General features: G+C 43.9%; 2 protein-coding genes across 2 annotated transcripts in view; both read right to left on the reverse strand.

The window, feature by feature from the left end:
- The window catches only part of Elovl5 (ELOVL fatty acid elongase 5), a 318,923-nt gene that overhangs the window by 189,689 nt on the left and 109,120 nt on the right, over positions 1–20,114 (reverse strand). The gene's annotated exons all lie outside the window — the stretch shown is intronic.
- Positions 1–20,114, reverse strand: part of Gclc (glutamate-cysteine ligase catalytic subunit) — a 40,006-nt gene that overhangs the window by 2,380 nt on the left and 17,512 nt on the right. The window contains exons 2-14 of the mRNA XM_075965157.1: positions 16,236–16,348; positions 15,134–15,316; positions 11,616–11,729; positions 9,976–10,034; positions 9,753–9,886; positions 6,219–6,293; positions 5,750–5,866; positions 4,787–4,925; positions 4,252–4,364; positions 3,944–4,036; positions 3,551–3,655; positions 352–433; positions 168–271 (exon numbers count right to left, since the gene is read on the reverse strand). Coding sequence (XP_075821272.1) covers positions 168–271; positions 352–433; positions 3,551–3,655; positions 3,944–4,036; positions 4,252–4,364; positions 4,787–4,925; positions 5,750–5,866; positions 6,219–6,293; positions 9,753–9,886; positions 9,976–10,034; positions 11,616–11,729; positions 15,134–15,316; positions 16,236–16,348 — 1,431 coding nt within the window. The remainder of the gene's footprint in view (positions 1–167; positions 272–351; positions 434–3,550; positions 3,656–3,943; positions 4,037–4,251; positions 4,365–4,786; positions 4,926–5,749; positions 5,867–6,218; positions 6,294–9,752; positions 9,887–9,975; positions 10,035–11,615; positions 11,730–15,133; positions 15,317–16,235; positions 16,349–20,114) is intronic.

Genomic DNA, 20,114 nt, shown 5'->3' on the forward strand with positions numbered 1-20,114 from the left:
ATCGCATAAGCCCCATCCAGACTGTATCTTCCTATTGATGACAAGCCCCGTCCAGACTGCATCTTCCCACTGATGACAAGCCCCGTCCAGACTGTATCTTCCTATTGATGACAAGCCCCGTCCAGACTGCATCTTCCCACTGATGACAAGCCCCGTCCAGGCCGTACCTTCCCGTTGATGATGGTGTCTATGCTCATGAGGGTGTACTCCTCTGCTGCTGGCTCAGAGCTGGTCTGGGCCTTGCTACACCCATCCACAACAGCATTGCCACCTGCCAACCAAGGGGAGCACAGAGGAGCTTCAGCTGCCTGTTCAGCATAAACCGACCCTAGAAACCCGAACACATGATACCTTTGCAAATGTCTTTCCTGAAATAGAACATCCCCTGCAAGACAGCATCCCGCTTCTGTGCCATTTTCATGTTTTCATCAACCTAATGGAGAAAGAGAATCGGGACTAAGTCAGAACATCTTGGATGGAACAAGCAAGTGCCTTCATCACTTCGATGCTTCAGAAGAGAAGCTCACTTTACATAACACAAGTAGAAAATGCTCCTTCCTAAGGCTTACCAAGGTCTTGAGACGTGGGAGGGCCTGAGACCTTGGTCTCAAGCCTGTGTTCTCCCCAAGCCTGCCTCACTTAAGTAAGCAAAGGGGCAGCAGGCTTCCTTCAGGTATACAGTATTGGCTCACCAAGGGCAAAGTCACCAATGCCATTTGCCTACCTGCTAACTCATTCGTGAATTCTTTGAAGACTTAAGTTATGCCTGTTACCTTTCTAAAAGGTCACTGTGTATCTCTTATTTCTAGCATTTCTCCTTGCTTTGAAAATGTTTTACAAACCAAGCCATACTAGAGTGTTGCAATTTGATACTTGTTTCTTCTTAAAAGCATTTTTACATGTATTTATCTTTCTGTGTGTCCGGAGACGGCTTGTGTGGGAGTCAGTTCTCTCCCACTACTACATGGGTCCTGGGAATCTATCTCAGGTCACCAGGCTTGGAGGCAAGAGCCTGTACCTGCACAGCCACCTCTGAGTCCTTTTCTGTCGCCCCTTATCTTTACTGCTTTCTCTTCTGTGGATTACTCTTCACATTCCGTTCCTCGCTCTGCTTTTATAATGCTAACAAGTTTTCTTCCTTATTTTTCTTGCTCTTGAGCCAGTCATTTGGAATTAACTTCAGTTTTAAACAAATGCTCTTTTCATATTTATTTATGTTTGACACAGGTTCTTGTTTATGGAGACAAGCTTATTGAACTTGTTATCCTCCTGCCTCAGCTTCCCAAGTGCATTAGCCTATTCTGCCGCTGATGATTAATAGTGTTGTATTTTTCTTATTCTTTGTGGTGGTAAAGAATCACTCACGCTGGGCAGTGGTGGCACACGCCTTTAATCCCGGCACTTGGGAGGCAGAGGCAGGCGGATCTCTGTGAGTTTGAGGTCAGCCTGGACTACAAGAGCTAGTTCCAAAACAGGCTCCAAAGCTACAGAGAAACCCTGTCTCAAAAAACCAAAATAGATAGATGGATGGATGGATGGATGGATAGATAGATAGATAGATAGATAGATAGATAGATAGATACAGTGCCGATAGATAGATAGATAGATAGATAGATAGATAGATAGATAGATAGATAGATACAGTGCCCAGAGTCTAGAAGAGGGTGCTGGAACCCCCTCGACCCCAAATTAGAGTTACAGCTGGTTATGACCATGTGGGTGCTGGGAACTAAACCTTGGTCTTCTGCAACAGCAGTTAGTGCTAATAACTGCTTAGCTATCTTTCCAGACCATTTTCTTTGTTTTGAAAGTATTATTCTCTCAGTGCCTAGCATTAGAATGCATTTGCCCAAAACTGAGTGTCCATGTAACCTCAAAATCTACACAATGGTATCCGATCCCCAGTGTGACAGGATTAGAATCCTGGGCACCTTTGGCCTTCTGAATGAGAACAGAGCCCTTATTTAAGACCTCAGACTGCAGCGGAGTGTAACTGAATTGTAGAGTCCCAGCTTCCCATGCCCGAAGTCCTAAGTTCCTCTCTACCACTAAACAAAACCAACACCGAAGGAGGGAAACCATAAACAAAGGAGAGATCTCTCCAAAGCTAGCCAGGCGCCTCTGTCATCTGTGCACACAGGGAGAATGTAATCCAGTAATGAGAAAGTGGCCCTTGCCACACAGCATCTCTTCGCCCGCTCCACATACACAGAATGCTAGTTGGTTTTTTATGTCAAGTTGATAAAAGATAGGGTCATCTTGGAAGAGGCAACCTCAACTGATGAACTGCCTCTATCAGACTGGACTGTTGGCAACACTGGGGGGTATTTTCTTGGTGCCGACTGATGTGGGAGAAGGGACAATCCCATCATGGTGGTGCTACTCCTGGATAGGTGATCATGGGTTGTATAGAAAAGCAGGACGCTAAGCAACTGCTTAGCACCTGCCCTGACTTCCCTCATGAGTTAGGACCTGGAATCCTAAGATAAAATAAACCTGCTCTACGTTGCTGTTGTTCATTGTGTTCTCCACAGTCACAGAAAACAAACTAGGTCACACACTAAATTAAACAACAGGGAGAACTCATTTGGATGGGAAGGGAGCTCAGACAGTGCTCTTTCAATCTCTCTGGCAAGAAGTAATGTCACCCTTTCTCCCTTGCAGGTGTCCTCACTGTCTCTCCTGTTCAGGACATTTCAGTGGAGAAGTAAAATTCCTAGATTTGGGTGCTGAAGTTAACTGCTTCACTAGGACTGTCAAGTGAGGATGCTGAACCTTCTCAAGGATATTTTTTCTTAGCTTTCTGCCAGCTTTAGGACAGCTAGTCATGTTCAAGAACAGAAGCCTGGATGAGTAACTCACAAGGACTTTTCTTTGGGTGGATTTGATGTAGTCAGCACACACCCATGGGCAATGCACTTCTGAATTCCTATTTGCTCTGACAAAGCCCCTCTGATTCTTCTATGGCCTGACTCCTTGGCAGCAGTCCACAGCAGCAGAGCCTCCACTCTACTTAACAGTCTTTCCCATCCATTATTATGTCAAGAAGAACTCATGGCCTTGACCACCTTAAGGACTGCCTCAGACCATACACAAAAGCTTTGTGGCCTCTCAGCAAGGGCAGGCTCAAAAACTCTACTGGCCAACTTCCTCCAGGAAGCCTCTTCTCTGGTCTTCCTGGGGTGAGATTTATAACTCTTAATTTGGTAATCTAAATCACATCCTCCATAAACATCCCAAGTTTGGTTGCACTGAGACCTTTGCCTGAATGCTATCAGTAATCCTCCAATCATCCTAATTTTGACATCGTAGACCAAACAGACTTTTAGGGGGTGGCACTAGTTTGTGGGACCATCTCCAGCCATTGTCTTTAAACAAAGCCTCGAGAGATAAATTTGGTCCTAGGGGGAAAAGCAGAGTCAAAGCAGAGACAGTTCATCCTGATAGGTAAGAAAACTCTATGTAACATCAGGCTGGAACTGCACAATGCACACAGTAAGTAAACACCTCTGCACTGTCTATGCTCATGGCTCTAACCACCCATCATTACCTTGGACAGCGGGATGAGGAAATCCAGTTTGTATGAGAGGATCACCCTGGTGAGCAGAACCACAAACACCACATAGGCCGAGTTCTCAAAGTCTGTTAACTGCACCTGTGGTGAAGACCAGACCGTTAGGGATCGACTGCCTGCCCCAGCTTCCCCTTCCCTAGCCCTCCAGACTACATTATTCCTGAGCACTTTCATCATCCCCCTTTGAGGCTGGAGCCCTCTCTCCAGGTCCACGCTCTGTTATCAGCTCCCAGTGGCTTTTGGAGTTGCTACTCATAGGCACATTTGGATTCCTACTGCTTTCGAATGAACTCAGAGCCCTCTGAGGAGAACATTAGGCGGGTGGGGAGTGGTCAGAAGGGAGCTTCTGAGCAGAAGCACGTGTCTCACCTCCATGGGTCTGAACTCTACTCTCCATCCAATATCTGAGTTTGGAGGAGGAGGCTTAAATCTCATTGTCTGCCAGTTTGTGGATTGAATATTCTATAACAAAAAGAAATAGAACAAAATCAACTTTCTACACATTTAGAACACAGATGACGTGTATTTAATGAGGGACGAAGACTGTTTACTGTCTATCTATACCTAATACCTCCCAATTTACAAATACGAGAAAGTTACAACTTTGGGACTTTGTTGAGTGTGACCTGTTAGAAAACAAAAGTTTGTGAAGTGAAATTCATTTGAATGGGAGATACCTCAAAATGGTCAGACTCGTTGGCATCATCCAGGTGTATTTTCTCTTCAAAAAGGGTGAGTGGGTCTCTAATAAAGAGATGAGCAACATGCTGTGCCAAAAGATGATCAAGGCCTGCAAAGACAGATCGCAGGGACTAACTGCAAAGGGAAGGCACCTGTACAATTTCTAAGTCCACAGACTGAAGAAAGGGTGTCTAGACGTAGGAAGTGGCTGGGTGGTTCAGTGTTCTCACCTTGCCCAGGATTTTATCCTATGGACACTGGGGAAGAGTCGGAGTTTACTCACTCCTCACACAATGCCTGCTGGGCACTGGTGTGGACCTAGATACAGAGCTCCAAAAAGTTCCTTTTGCTAAAAGTCAAGAAGATCTCACAAGTATTTGGAACTTGAAACTTTAGGAACAAGCAGCCTCATAAGAAAAGTTAGAGACTTCACACTAAAAACAGAAACCAGACCAGGAGTCAGCAAAAGTTCAAAGCGCTTTCAAGAACAAAAGGTGCACATATGATCGGCTTAGCAGGAGGGCTGCTTACCTTCCCGCAGGAGCTGCTCATAGATCTCTTGATCGATGGTCAGGTCGATGTCATTGTATTTCTCCCCACACTTAGATAGGTAGCTATCTATGGAATCATACCGAGATTTACTAATCCTAAAGCGATTGTTCTTCAGAGGCTAAAACAGAAGACATGGTCTAAAATTAACACCCAGGAATTCAATAGAAGCACATTTGCCTGGTGACCTGTGTTCAACCCTTAGAACTTATGGTGGAGAAAATGACTTACAATGTTGTTCTCTGACCTCTCTATACACAAGCTGAGGAACACCTGCACTCCCCAACGCTTCCTCTTTCACACACAATAATAAAATTGCAAGCTTGTTTTTATTTATAAAGTATGTTCAACAATTTGTGGGTGATTATGACAGGAGCAGAGCAGAAAAGCCCTTAATGGAGACATCCTTTGTGGAAACCTCTAAGAACACTGATGTCCAGTCAGGCTCTTGTCCTGGAGAGTCTCATCTACGATGAACCTGGGCGCCTGGCTCTCCATGGCTATGGTGACACACAATCTGGAGTGTGACGAGAAATGCTAACAGTGCTGATCTGTCCTTACGGGGCACAGCCTAAGCCTGTGAATGAGACAGTCATCTGACAACAGCGCCTCCTAACAGACTCCACTGGACATACAGCACTCGCACAGTGCCAGGACTTTCTGGTAAAACAGCCGTCAGTGTGACTTCTACCACTATTTTTAAAAGAAGCAACAACTAATACAGATTTCAAGCAAGGATAAAAACTGCCTCCCTCCCCAAACTAACCACCCACCTTTCTCCTCACATACCCACTTAAAACAAAGCCAGGCTCACCACCTGTATTCTCTTCCCTTATGTGAACACCCAGAGGATAAACATCTAAGAGAAGCTTCAAAATGCAAGTATGTGCAATATGCACACATTACCTGCGTGACGCAAAAGATTAAGGAGAAAAACATTCCTACCTCCAGGCCTCTCTCCTCCCGTGTTCTATCATCTACAGATGCAGAAATCACTCCCCAGCGACAATCAATGTCTGACACGTAGCCTCGGTAAAATGGAGACGCAGCACTCAAAGCCATCTAAAAACACAAGTGAGCAAATGCAGGTCACAGTGCTACACACACGGGGAGGCTCCCACCCGTTCATCAGCCCATGCAGTCCTTGAGGCTCTACTGGTAGCTCCCAGCTGCTGTTTTATAAACAGAATGTACAAAGGACTCCAAGGCTTTACTTATTATTGAATCTTCTCTTCTACAACATGGGGACATACTTAGCACAGGGAGAAAGGATGTTCATACTCAAACTTAGTATTATCATAAATACCAATAGCTTGACTCTTCAGTTCTCTATGTGTTATTAGTTCATTAAATAGCACCTGTGGTCTTATTTTCTTCACAGATATGTTTAAAGGAAGACATACATTCTACTTACCACAATTGGGCAGATAGTGGCCAGCTGATCATAAAGGTATCTGGCTTCAGATATGCTGCAGGCTTGGAATGTCACCTGTTTAAGAATAAAAATGATTAAAATGACAACATAAATTCATCGTCAGACCCCATAAGAAGTCAGTCTGAGAAGAAGGGGTCACAGATAAGAAGGCTTTAGAGATGAGCTTTGTTTAGAAGTTGTCTTGGGCCGGGCATGGTGGCACACACCTTTAAACCCAGCACTCAGACAGAGGCAGGCGGATCTCTGTGCATTCGATACCAGTCTGGTCTACAGAGTGACTTCTAGAACAGTTAGGGCTGTTACATAGAGAAATCCTGTCTTGAAAACAAAAACAACAAAAAGTTGTTTGGCCTGATGCAGAAAATAATTTATGTGCTTACCCCTTGAAAGAGCAGTCTCAGCTCTGACGGTTTAACTCTATATTTCAACTATCCCTTCTGACATCAAACAAGCTCCATGGGGACACACCTACTGAACCACATGTGATGGAGGAAGGTCATTGGTTAAATAAAAAGAAACTGCTTGGCTCTCATTGGTTAGAAGATAGGTGGGAGGAGTAAACAGAACAGAACGCTGGGAGGAAGAGGAAGTGAGCTCAGACTCCACAGCTCTCCTCTCGGGAGCAGACGCCTCAGGGAGACGCCATGCTCCCAGCTCCCAGGCAGATGCATGCGATGAAGCTCCGACCCAGGATGGACATAGGCTAGAATCTTTCCGGTAAGCGCACCTAGGGGCGCTACACAGATGATTAGAGATGGGCTAAATTAATATGTGAGAATTAGCCTAGAAGAGGCTAGATAGAAATGGGCAAGCAGTGATTAAATGAATACAGTTTGTGTGTTGTTATTTCAGGGCATAAGCTAGCCAGGCAGCCGGGGTGCTGGGGACACAGCCCTGCCGCCCTTATTTCAACAAATGGCCAGGGATATAGACCAGTGAGATGCTTGCCTTGTTAGCACTCGGACCTAAGTTTGATCACTTGAACCTCCAAAATTTGGCATGTGTTTATAGTCTTGGAGCTGGGGCAACAAAGACAGGCAGATCCCTAAGGCTTACTGGCTCTAGGCCAATGAGTGAGTGACCTTTGTGGATAGCACTTGAGGAATGACACCTGAGGTTGGTCTCTGTCTACGCACACAAGGAAGGAAGGAAGCAAACATGCACACACACATGCATGCACTTTATGTGTAGTAAGGACTCAATGTGGAATGGGAAGACTGGATAAGCAAAGCATGGTTTATTGACTGTGGTCTTTCTTATCACTTAAGGCTGAGCTATAGGACTTAGTCTTGCCATTTTAAATCCCAAGCATGTGGGGCAGTGTCTGCCACCCACTTACTAAATTTACAGAGGGTCATGAAGGTAAGAGGATAATAAAGACAGGAACGTGGGGGAAAGGTATGCAGAGCTACTTTAAAAACCTCTGAGATTTAAAAGATCCAAGTGTTTCCAGGTGTTGTGATGGTTCTGTTGGGCTTGTGTTTCTTAGTTGGTCTAGTTCCTTTCTGGGACTTCTGTGTTTGCTACTGTGTGTTACTATCTTTGGTTTGCAGATAATGTAATGAACATTTTCCCTGAATGATTTGACTGACTTTTCTCAGGTAGCCTGGGAAACAGCAGTAGATAGTAGATACATCCTGGAAAGTTAGGATTAGAAAAATCTAAGAAAAACAGCAACTGAAATTTGAAAATTCCATTCCTAACGTCTCAGTTACATGAAGTAGATTCCCTGACCACCTCCCTGGCTTTGGAGCTGAAGCAGTGCGGAACATCACTGGATGTGCTGCCTCAGTGGAGAAGCAAAACCAAGGTGCTCTGACACCTTAGCAGAGGCACAACACAGCAAGCTCTTGCTTTTGCTTTCCTCTTAAAGGATCACATGGGAGGAAATGTTATCATGACACCGACAAGAGGCACAGGAGGAACTATAAATACACAGATGTTAGAAACCGAATCTACAGTTTACCTAGAATTCAGTTTTGAAGCCACATAATTTTCTTAAGTGGAAAAAACCCAACAAACTCATAGCAGGTCATGACCTTTTAAATGGTTCTCAAAAAGTCCAAAGACTGAAGGTTTACTTTCTTTGTAAATCTCATTACAGAGCCCAGGATGCCCTGAACTTACAGCCCTTCTGCAGCGGGGTCACACACAGGCAAGCACCACTAGCCCTCGGCAAGCTCAATAATCTGAAGCTGTTTCGTTTTGTTCAGTTAAGTCTTCCATTAACTAAAAAAATTCCCATCCTTTTTGGGGTGCTTTCTGTTCTAGTCAGAAACGTTTGTGGCTGTTTGTGAACTCATCTCATTTATTACACATTTTAATTATCTGTGACTATAACTTTTTAAAGTGGAATGTTATGGGGAATATTAAATTCACGCCTTAAATAGAATAGAGAACTGTGTCTTCTTCACACACAGAAATGTCCCTCTGGAATTGTGTTTCAGTAACTTGCTTCCCTGGTTCAGTATTAAACAAGGCTGGGTTCCCAGAGCACTCATGGAATACTAAAGCCAGGTATTAAGTACTAGAGTTTAATGGTCCATTCTAGAAATGTTTGTATTTAAGATGGGAAGCAGATAATGCAGTTAAGTCAGCCTCTTTTTAAATGAAGTGCGACCATTTCTAAGGGAAGGGACTGACCTCGGTTTGGAAGCCACATATCCAATCTTACCTAAATAAGTGGAGGAAACAAAATGCCTTGTCCTTTATCATGTTATAGAAACAGCATGGGAAAGTCTGACTTGGGTAGTCAATCTGGATTTCATCTGTAGTTTTAAAAACAACAGTTTGGAAGCTTATGTGACAAACATGTGTGTACCTGCAGCCTTGAGAAGAATGCTGAGGCTATGGTCCAGTTTAATAAAATGAGCCAAAGAAAGCATGGAGGAAGTTGAATGACTAGGGCGGGGCAGTCACCAAGCAACCACAGGCCTGCCTGCATGGGAGTGGGAGCTCTGCATTCCCCATTCCAGCTGTGGGCACAACCACTGCCAAGGGCTATCAGTTACCTGACTAGACCCAAATGTTAATTAAGTGAACAGAGAAGTGTTGTTGTATCTCCTGTGTAACTTTGCCAGGAGCAAGGCAAAAGGCTGTTAAGTATTTATTCCCTTTAAACAATGAGGTGACTGTACAAACATAGACATTTATATGCCAAAGAACTTTTCCCTTGGGTCACAAAAATCATTGGGTTCTCCCACCAGAGGTCATTTTCAGAGGTAATGCCTTGTCTAATATCCTCAAAGGCTCTCACTAGGTGGCAGTAAAAATCAGGCTTTTAGAAAGAGAATTCACTTTGCATTTAAGTTCACTAACAACCACACATCTTTGTGGTGAATTCTTAAATTCTTAGTCAAAAGACAGTTATAAATAATGTTACGAAAACAGTCTCATTTCAGAAAAGCTATCTTTGAATCTGATTAAAGGGTGATTTTTAAATAAGAAACATGCAGAGAGTTAGTAAAAAGAAAGGAAGAGAACACTTAGCCTCTTCAGTAATGGAAGCAATACCTGAAGACAGCAATTGCCCATCCCAAATCCCATGGCATCCATGTAAATATGGTCTGGCTTAGAAGCCTTTGCTGCCTCCTCATCTTCAGGAAATGTTTCTACAAATGGAGATGGTGTGTTCTTGTCTTTAAATACTGTATTAAAAGTTAATTAAAAAGAAGAAGAAACAGTTGAGAATCAAGGACAACTTCAACAGGCTGCACCACCCCACAGCCAGACTTACTTGGCACGTTGATAACGACCTTTTCTCCTCTCCTATGCCGGATGTTTCTTGTTAGGGTACTAAAACCGACAAACAAAAGAAGAGGTCACCCAAGACCGCCATATTGTAGAGTTTGAGAACATTAAAAGGAATGGAACTGAATCCGACTTCAAACTAAAATGCCAAGACAGCCATGTAGCATGCGGCTCTAGAGTTTCCTAGCAGAGGCCAGGCACCCGCAGCTCTGGGTGGTGCCATCTCCCCTGCTCATCTAGTGCTAACCCGAGGTCCAGTTCAGGTGTTCAAGGCCAGCCACAGTCTGGTGAATTCTAACACTTCCCATAGAAAATACAATGATTTTACTCAAATTTAAGAACTTAGGTTTTGGTATTAAGGTTTTGGTATCATTGAAGTCTAAATCCTTTACCTGCCTCAGTGCCCCAATTCCGCAGCACTAACCTGACTCCCAGCTGATGCACACAATAACCACTGAGCACTTGCCATGACTAGTTCTAATTCAAACACGATTTTAACAGCATAAAGAAAGGAAAAATTGCCGCTGATTTTTTTAAACTGATTACAAATTGCAATAACACTTGACACAGATTAAAATAAATTTACACAGGTTAAAAAAATTATAAAACTAGGTTCGCTCCATTTTTATGTTAGTCTGACTACTAGAAGATTAAACACTTCATCTGCTCTGAGGCCCGCTTCCCTCAGTGGTCAGGACACAGCTGGAGGACTTCCTGTGCTCTCCTTTCCTGTGAGCAACTCTGGAGCCAGCACTGCATAACTACCACAGTCCATCTTTTCTTGGAGTTCAATATTTTTCTCTTTAAACACATGAAAATGTTTCACGGAAACTGTATTTATGAATCTTTGTCTAGCTGGGCATGGTGGTACATGCCTTTATCCCAGCACTAGAGGCAGAGGCCGGGAAACTATGAATTTAAGATCAGCCTACTCTACACAACGAGTTCCAGGAGAGCCAAGGCATATGTAGCTAGACCCTGTTTCAACCAAACCCAGCAGAACAAATAAATAAATCTTTGTCTAACCTTACAAAGATTTTAAATGTGAAATAGGTGGGGGCCTCTGAAAGCAAAGACTTTGAATGTGACAGATGTGGGGGCCTGTGAAAAGAATAACCTAGAATTCCTAGTGTCCCCACACTGGGTCAGGAGCATAGGTTAGCCCATAGGTAGAAAGCAAAGATCTTGCTGGTGCAGGACCTCAAGCAACTTAAAAGCTGAAAATTAAACTATAAACTACAGACCTAGAGAACACAAGGAGAAAGCCTACGCTCTAAGAGGTGCTGTCCACATCTGACCTTGTCATGGCACCCAGAGTAATACAGAGCGATGGCAGATCCCGGTGGGAAAGGAACAGGTAAAGGAAACCTCCCAATACACGTGCTTGCAGAATTAGGCCTGAAAACTACCTGTAAATTAAAGGGAAGAAAAGGAGCCAAGGACTTTAAGGATGACTTAGAAACGGGCAAAGCAAACCTGGATGCAGTTAGTGAAATAGTTTTGGGCTCCTGTGGACATGAGCAGATGTGTGTCTGCTGTCTCCTCTGAATCCAGTAAGTGCTTAAGAGGAATTCCCAGACCAAATATTGTATACCAGAAGGCAGAGTCTGTCTGAGCTACACTCACCCAAAGCGGGGGTGTTTGTTTATGGCTTCATCTGGAAAGAAGAGAGACTTGGATGCGCCTTCTTCCTCTGGGTTGGGTTTGTATTCAGGCAGTGTGAATCCAGGGCAGCCTAGTCTGCAACCAATTGAGAAAGGAAGAGATGAGAAATGGCTTCAGAATCAATTAGCTATAGTATCACCATAATTTGCAATGGCTAAAAACATCTAATTTCTAGGGTTGGAGAGATGGTTCAGTGGTTAAGAGCACTGGCTGCTATTACAGAGTTCCTGAGTTCAATTCCCTGCACCCACATAGCAGCTCACAACTGTCTGTAACTCTAGATCCAAGGGATCCAACATCCTCTTACAGACACAGGTGGCAAAACACCAATGCACATATAAATAAATCATTAGGAAAAAAAACCCCAAACATCTAATTTCTATTACTCCTCACTCTGGAGGACCTAGCAGTGCTCCCAACAATGAAAACGCTGAGAATACTGATCCCTCTGGGGTATTTTTTTCTTCTTGAATTGCCTTGTATTGTGATCTCATTTGCTTATCCCAGCTGATTTTGACTTTATCAGCCTCCACTCAGCATCCAGAAACATTTACTCAGCTTTCCCCAGAACGAATCCCTTGGTCACATGCTGTTATGAGGTAAAACATTGCTTTGGAAATGTTTTTCACTAGCTACAAATGCTCACATTACCTTCAACCTATCTCCTACATTGCTCCAGTCTCCTAGTGATTCTGGACCAGCTGTCCTGATTATTGCCTCTGCAGATCTCAGGAATCCCTCGAGGTTAAACAGTGTCTCTAGTAGCCCCAATTTACAGCAGAGTGCCCTCTGATGTCCAAGATCCAACCTTATTGTCTAATTTAACCTCAAGAAGACCTCACTTGTGGTAAGGCAGTCCTTCCAAGTTAGTGAATGCAAAACAAAGCAGGCTCTTGGCAGACGACTGGCCCAAACCTTCTGTAAGGACAGTCCAGTGCCTGCAGGCTGCCCATCACCCTACAAACAACTGAAGCTGTGGCCCTCATCTGGAAAACAGTTCCTAGCAGCAAGGCCTCCTGGGCATTCGCGCAGAAAATGTGCATTTTTTCTGAGTCTATGAACTTAAAAAAGTCCTGTAGGAGAATGACAGACATTAGCCTGGGGGAATCCCAGCGACCCTAGAGTCAGAATCCAAACTTTGACATCACAGCGCCACCTGTAGCACTCATTTGTTCTGCCCAGCAGAGCGTGGGGCAGTGATGGAGAGCCTGTCAGCCATGCTGTCCAAACGACAAGAACCTCAGCGAGGCGAGGCTGACTAGATGCTGGATTTTCACTGCATATAAAGTTAATTCGAATTCAGTTCTGCACTGTCCCAGACTACAGAGCTGTGCCTCTTCTTAGAGAAAAACCACACTGTTCATACTTCACACACCACTTCCTCCTCAACCCCACGATTACAGCAAAACTTCATCATCTGCTGCACAGGGATTGGTTTTTATTATTTTTAATTATGTGTGTGTTTGTGGGTATGTGCATGTCTGCGCACCTGCCCTTGGAGGCAGCAGGCATAGGAGCTCTTGGAGCTGGAGTTACAGGCAGGTGTGAGCACCCAATGTGGGTGCTGGGACTTGAACTCATGTCCTGTGCAAGAGCAGTCTGCACCCTCAACCACTGAGTCATCTTCCCAGCCCCTACAAGGAAGTTTTGAAGAACTAAATCAGTAGTAATTATTATTATTATTTCATTTACAAGTCAACAAATTTCCAGGCCAGTACACAGAACTTGGATTTTTTTTTTTAAAGAATTACAGACTTTTTGATGGACCCTATTCTTGTTTCCATTCATTACAGTGGAAGAAGTCACTATAAACTTTTTCTCCAGAGAGCAACTATCCCATACAGAACCATTAACTGCTCTTAGAGTAACAAAGTTCCCAACACCTGCCCGCCCCGCCAATCACCTGTACCTCAGCCTCCGGGTCACAGCAGCTAACTTGCTTTCCTCCACCTTCCCACCAGTCCTGCCTGTGTGACTCCTCTTCCCCAGAACAGGCCTCTGCTCCCTCCCCTATCAAGTGACTCCTAGAGTTTTAGACACTGCTCAATCATTTTCCCTTGGCGAGGCCTTCCTGCACCCCAGAATCCACCACATAGCCACAGCCACACCCCACAGCACTCCCTAATTCTATCATACAGATTGCATATTTATATAATGGGTATTTGATTAATCTCTGCCATGCCCTCAGCTCTGCAGAGCAAAGTCTGCCTGGATCTGAAACAGAACAGGCTCCTGCATCTCTAAGTGTCTGAAGACTGACTTTAGGTTTTGAACTCCCCTATGTAGGTACTACACAAGGAGCTTAGAAACCATAACGCCTACTGAAAATAAGTCCTTCTAAGACTGATGGCACGATGCTGAAAGCTCGCGCGCTTAGGGAAAAAACACAGAATAGTATACTGGCTTTGTTGTTGCTATTGCTATTTGGCTTTTTGTTTTGTTTTTTGAGACAGGGTTTCCTAGCTGACCTGGAACTAGCTCTTATAGACCAGGTTGGCCTCAAACTCAGAGATCTGCCTGCCTCTGTCTCCCGAGTCCTGGGATTAAAGGTGTGCTCCAGCACAGCTTGGCTACTAATGTGGTGTTTTAAGGTTATGAATAGTCACCCCATAGAGAAGGTTTGTGAGTAGAACTCCGATCTCACCTAGCGGCACTATATTTAATATTGGACATTCGTGCACCCCTTTCTAATCTTCACTGTTTATTTACGGGTATTTTACTGTCCTAACTAGATTTGTCGACAAACCCTGAGCTTACAGCACCACACAAATGTGACTCAGCTTGTTCAGTTGGTATCTGGCAAGAGCACACCAGGAACAAAGTGCCCAAGGAGCTCGGTGCTGCCCCACACCCTGATCTCACCTCATCTGTGCTAGATTATCTGCCAGATTGTGAAAACATGCTCCCTCCCCAGTGTTCAAAGGCATTCTGGGGGTTGGGAGCCATGGCTCAGAGTCAGCTGGGGGGAAAAGCTATGCTCCTCTGAGAATGTGAGCAAGCGCAACTGCTACAGTCTAATGAGAGGAGCCCCAGGGCTTGGCTCTTCCCCAGTAGGCCAAAGTCTCGGTCTCCCCACACTGCCAACCGGCCACCAGTCACAGGGTCTCTCCAGGGCAGTCCACACGTGTGTTCTCACCAGTGTACAGGCACCACCCACCAACTGAAGATACTGTGCAATACTGTAGCAGCCTTAATGTGAGAGTCTACTAAATGTCAGCCCATGGGCCCCACATGCTGCAGGTTAGCTGTGAAGGTGGTAGCACAAGACTGTAAACTCACTTAAAACATGAGACGTGTGTGTGCGTGCGTGTTACGTGTGTGTGACAGACTTTATGTCTTGATGTGAACTTTGAAAATGACAGTGCTGCACGGTACAAGGTACAAACTGTCTTTAAGTGTGAGAATTGTAAAGGAAATGCCAGGTCTTCATAGTCTCTAGTCTGACACTTCTGTTCTAACACGTTGATGCAGAAACTAACCTGGGGAAAGAAGTTATCGTGCAAAGAGCCTGGTTTTCCCCTAGCACAGAAGTGGCCTCCTTCCGGCGTTTCCTCATGTTGTCCTCCACTGTGTTGAACTCGGACATGGTTCCTCCATAGGGCTGCCCAGGTGTCCCTTCGATCATGTAACTTCCATACTCCGGTCTCCAGAGGGTTGGGTGGCTGGAGAGAAGTCATTTTAGTTTCAGTTTGTCATTTACTGTGGTCCATTTACTTCAGAATTTTTAAAAGTTGTATTAAAATTTTTAAAGCTATTAGGTACAATTGAATAAAAGGCTTATTAAAAGCTGTAAATTTTATATAGCTTTTCAAATACTTAAGGTTGCTAAGTGTTGAGTTTAAAATATTTCTAAGTAACTCAAAATGCACACAGGTATTCTGTCCAGGATGAAGTCAGCCCGCGTTATAGGCTTCCAGCTCTATGTCAGGATCCTCCAATGCAGCTTCCCAAAACAACCAAATAGAAACTCAACTAGAGAGTAGGTGGCCTTGGCCCCTCTCTACTCCCACGTAAAGAAATATTTAATCAGAAAAAATAAATTGTTGAGTGTGGCGGTGCACACCTTTAATCCCAGCACTCGGGAGGCTGAGGCAGGAGGATCTTTGTGAGTTGAAGGCCAGCCTGGTCTACAGAATGAGCTCTGGAACAGCTAGGGCTACACAGAGAGGAGGAAGAAGGAAAGGGGGGAGGATGAGGGGGAGGGGAAGGACGAGAAGAGGAAAAAAACTGTCTTTAGTTGTCTGAACTGTGGATCTCCATACTATCTCAGAAATGTGTCTTGAAGAACAAACAAGCCTCCCACACTGGAGCTAACTGTGCTCGGTGTTCTGAGTTCCCCTGAGGTAACTACTGTTAACCACACTTTATAGTCATGAGAAGACTGAGGCACTGAGAGGTCAGGTGACTTGTTCAAGGCTACTCATCAACTGAGCAGATGAACCAAAGTTAGAAACCAAACCTACACTCTTAACCTCTGTCATCTTGCCTTCTCGAAATCTGAGAAAAGATCCTAGGTTACTAGATCTTAGTTACTCTAAAGGCTCCAGAACCACTGGGCTGAGTCTCAAGCCATCAGCTTACTTGGGGTTTGTCCTTTCCCCCTTCTCCTGTAGAGTTTCAAGAACATCTTCTCCAGACAGCACAAGCTGGACTTTTCTATTTTCATGATCAAAGGACACCAACATGTATTCCACCTGCAGAAAGTAATAAAGGCAACAGATTAATGCTTTTCCAGACATGAACTCAACATGACCTTCAGAAACAGAGCAAGTGCATGCCTTTAATCTCAGAACTCGGGATGCAGCAGCAGAAGGATCTCTGAGTAGTGAGTTAGAGGCCAGCCTGGTCTACAGCGTAAGTTCCAGAACAGCTAGGGTGGTTTTGAGAAAGAGAAACCCTGTCTCAAAAAAATAAACAGAGCAGGGACCAGGGAAATGTGATGGTTGTAAAGGAGTCACAGAAACTGGGAATGGTCACACCTGCTCACACTATATAAGTCCTTTGTGTGGCATGAAAACCTACAGGTCATGGGAGGACAAGAACTCATTCTTCAACCTCTTTCCCTATTCTAGTCCATATCCCACAGAAAGGTCAAGATGTCCATTTAGACAAGTGCTACTTAGAGGAAAAGCCTTCAGAGTCGAGATGCTGAGAAATGCATTTGTAAAAAACCATTCTAATGCTCATTTCCTGAACTGTTTTAAGAAAGAGGCTCTCCAGATATTTGAGTCAAGAAAAATTACAGTCCCTGGTAGATTCTTCTATAATCCTCCAATTCCCCATTCTCCTTCAATGTAAAGATATTATTTTAGAGGCTCCAACAATTTAGTTTTGGTATGGTACAAGTAATTTAAGACAACTTCCTTGATCTGGAATGCAATACCATTTATAATGTAGCACACACTGGTGCATGTATTACACCTGACAGAATCCTAATGAGAGAGAGAGAGAGAGAAAATCATAGGTCAATACCAAAGACAGACTTCTGTGGACAGAGTAAAACTTGAGCTTGCTTTTGTTTTCTCTGAGATGGCATGCTTTAAAACAATGAGAGCTGGTGTGGAAATTTAGATGATGAATCACTATCTGTGAATGAAGTAAAATACCCACGTTCACATGTAAACAAAAAGTTGTAGAGCTGAGTCATTCAACCAAATGATTAGCTGACTCTTCGGAAGCAGCTCTAGAGATCATGTTGTGACCCACAAGACAAACCAGCCCCAGATATATCTATCTGGCTCGGCTTATTTTTATTAAAGAAAGGTAGGGAGCAAAAAAGGTAGGTGAGAGTGTATCTACTTTCCTTTCTCTATGTTTTGCAAAAAAAAAAAAAAAAAAAAAAAAATGCAGAATCCCAACCTAACCCTACCCAGGAGCCAGACTGCAGCCCGTCTGCTCCCTTCTGAGTGGAACTGATATCAGTACAGTACCTCATCTTTCAGTTGTGTGGGTTTAGCTCAGTATTGACGGGTTTGCTGTTAATTGTCTTGTTTTTAGACAGGGTCTCACTTAGTTGCCCAGGCTGGCCTTTGAACTCACTGTGCAGCAAAAGCTGACATCAAACTCACAATTTTCTTGCCCTGGCCTCCCTAGTACAGAGGAGCACAGATATTTGCTACCATACCAGGTAGAAGCAATCATTTTGAAGAGGCTCTTGTTTTTCAGTTAAAACATACAGAGGGATGAACATTTATAACCACAGGAAATGATATGACAGTTTAACATACAAAAGAAAACTAGCCAACCAACCAAATGAAACACTTGCAATTATTCATATTACTAGCCATCTCATTGATGAATTTAGGTTCCTATCAAGAATTTTTAGTTTAAGAAATGGGTGACATACTTGATTTAGGTATGTGAAACAGAATAAGATGTTATAACCACCCGATCAATGTAGTGAAATCAAAAGGCTGGAGAATGGAGAAGGGTCGCCCACCTGCCAGATTGCCCACCAGCATCCACAGACCCAGGACTCCTAACTAGCTCAACACTGTTGGACCGTGATGCTTTGTAACTCAGGAGGGGTCCATGAAACTCACTACCCGAATCAGTACTGTCTCCTCAGGCATGTTAAGATGTCTGCAGAGGAGCCCGAGAGAAAGGTTACCTGTGACATCTTCACACATAGACCTTAACCTTTGAAGCCTAACCTTACAGTGGAAATGTGAAATGCTTCCCACAGCTTCCTGTGCTTGAACCCTTGGCCTCTAGCTGATAGCACTGTTTTGAGAGATCGTGGAGCCTCTGAGATTAGAGATACGGCTGGCAAAGGTGGGTCACTGGGGGGTACAGCTTGAAAGCTGTGTCTGCTGCTTATGGTTCTGTCTTGAGATCCAGGCTTCCTTCCACCATGCTTCCTATACCAAAAGTTCCCACTGCTATGGACAGTCCACCCTGTTACCAGAGGTTCCCTCTCCCACAGACAGACCAGGGAAGTTCTCCTTCCAAAGCTGCTTCTGATAACCCGAAGGGGTGCTCCTCCTTTAATGCGACGGCTATGCACGTCTGCCTGGCATTATCAGTTATAGGTATCATAAGCAGATAATAAAGTTTCTAAAAGATAAGCTAAGAGATAACTTTTACTTTACTGGGTCTGCCATCATTTCTCTGTGTCTAAAATAAGCAAGAATATCTGTGGTCATTATACTGAAAGGACTTTGGATAGTTTCCGAGTTTAAAATTGAAATCCTAAATTTCAGAAAATCCTATCCTCAAATGTAAAGCTCCAAGAAAGGCAAAAAGCTTAAACACAGTCTGTTTTATACCAGCCAAGTGAGAGACACTGAAGATGCTAATAAACCAGACTCTTAAATGGAAAACAATCATCCCATGACCTCATGAAGCAAACAGAATAGAAAATATCAGAATACTTACTACATGAGAAAGAAAAACTGACCTTTTTTTAAATAAGGCCTAAGTTTGAATGAAATCTAACAAAAGTTCCCGAGCACTTTTCAATTTTAAATAAGTAAATATAAAACAAAATGAGGTTTTTCTCTTGCTCATTTCACGACTCCAGTGCAGCACTGTCACCTAAAAATGCTGGCAGACTGACGACCAAAGCAGGGCCAAGGGCCTGGCTGGGCCACCTAGCGGCGAGCAATAACAATGATGCCATAAGGCAAAGCTTTCCATACCTGATGCCTAAAGCTACAACCGATGACTTACATGACGATGCCCGGATTTCACCGCTCTCCCAACTGCTCCCTTGATACAACCGAAAGAAAGCTAAAGAGAAAATAACACAGCAGTGGGGGCCTCCTGTGCACGGTGACTTCAACTATTCACACAAAAGTATTATCAGTCACCACCCCCAAACTAGGCCCTTCTTACCCTTTGGAAATGTGGCACCTACAAGACCGAGTGTCACCAGAGAAGGAAAGATGTCTAAGAATTGAAGTGTTAAATCATTAGTTAGATAAAATTCAAAAAAGCTTAAAAGCAAAAGTGCCAGATAAACCCACAGTCAACTTCTCAACACCTGGGGTCAGGAGATTACAGAGAAATAAGAGGTAGGGATGGGCCACGCATGGGAAGAGTATTCCTGCCTTTTCTAGGAGCAGGCAGATTATCTGGGAACTTGTTTCTTACTTCCTTTATGCTCTTTCCAGTTGCTGCCATGGAAACTATCCAGTATGGGGGCACTGAGGAAAGATCATCATGACATTAAAGGCGATGCAGGAGGAGGGGCCAGTCTGATAGCATCTCAGAATCAATTTCAGCTAGTCCATTCAGAAAGGGACTTCTTTTTAAATTGTTTTTATTGAGCTATATATTTTTCTCCACTCCCCTTCTCCCTCCCCCATTCCCTTCTCCCATGAGCCTTATGCTACCAATTTACTCTGGAGATCTTGCCTTTTTCTACTTCCCATGTAGATTTGATCCTTTTATGTCTCTCTTGGAGTCCTCATTGTTGTCTAGGTTCTCTGGGACTGTGAATTATAAACTGGTTTTCCT

The sequence above is a fragment of the Microtus pennsylvanicus genome, chromosome 3 (genome assembly GCF_037038515.1).
Source record: "Microtus pennsylvanicus isolate mMicPen1 chromosome 3, mMicPen1.hap1, whole genome shotgun sequence".
Lineage (NCBI taxonomy): Eukaryota > Metazoa > Chordata > Mammalia > Rodentia > Cricetidae > Microtus > Microtus pennsylvanicus.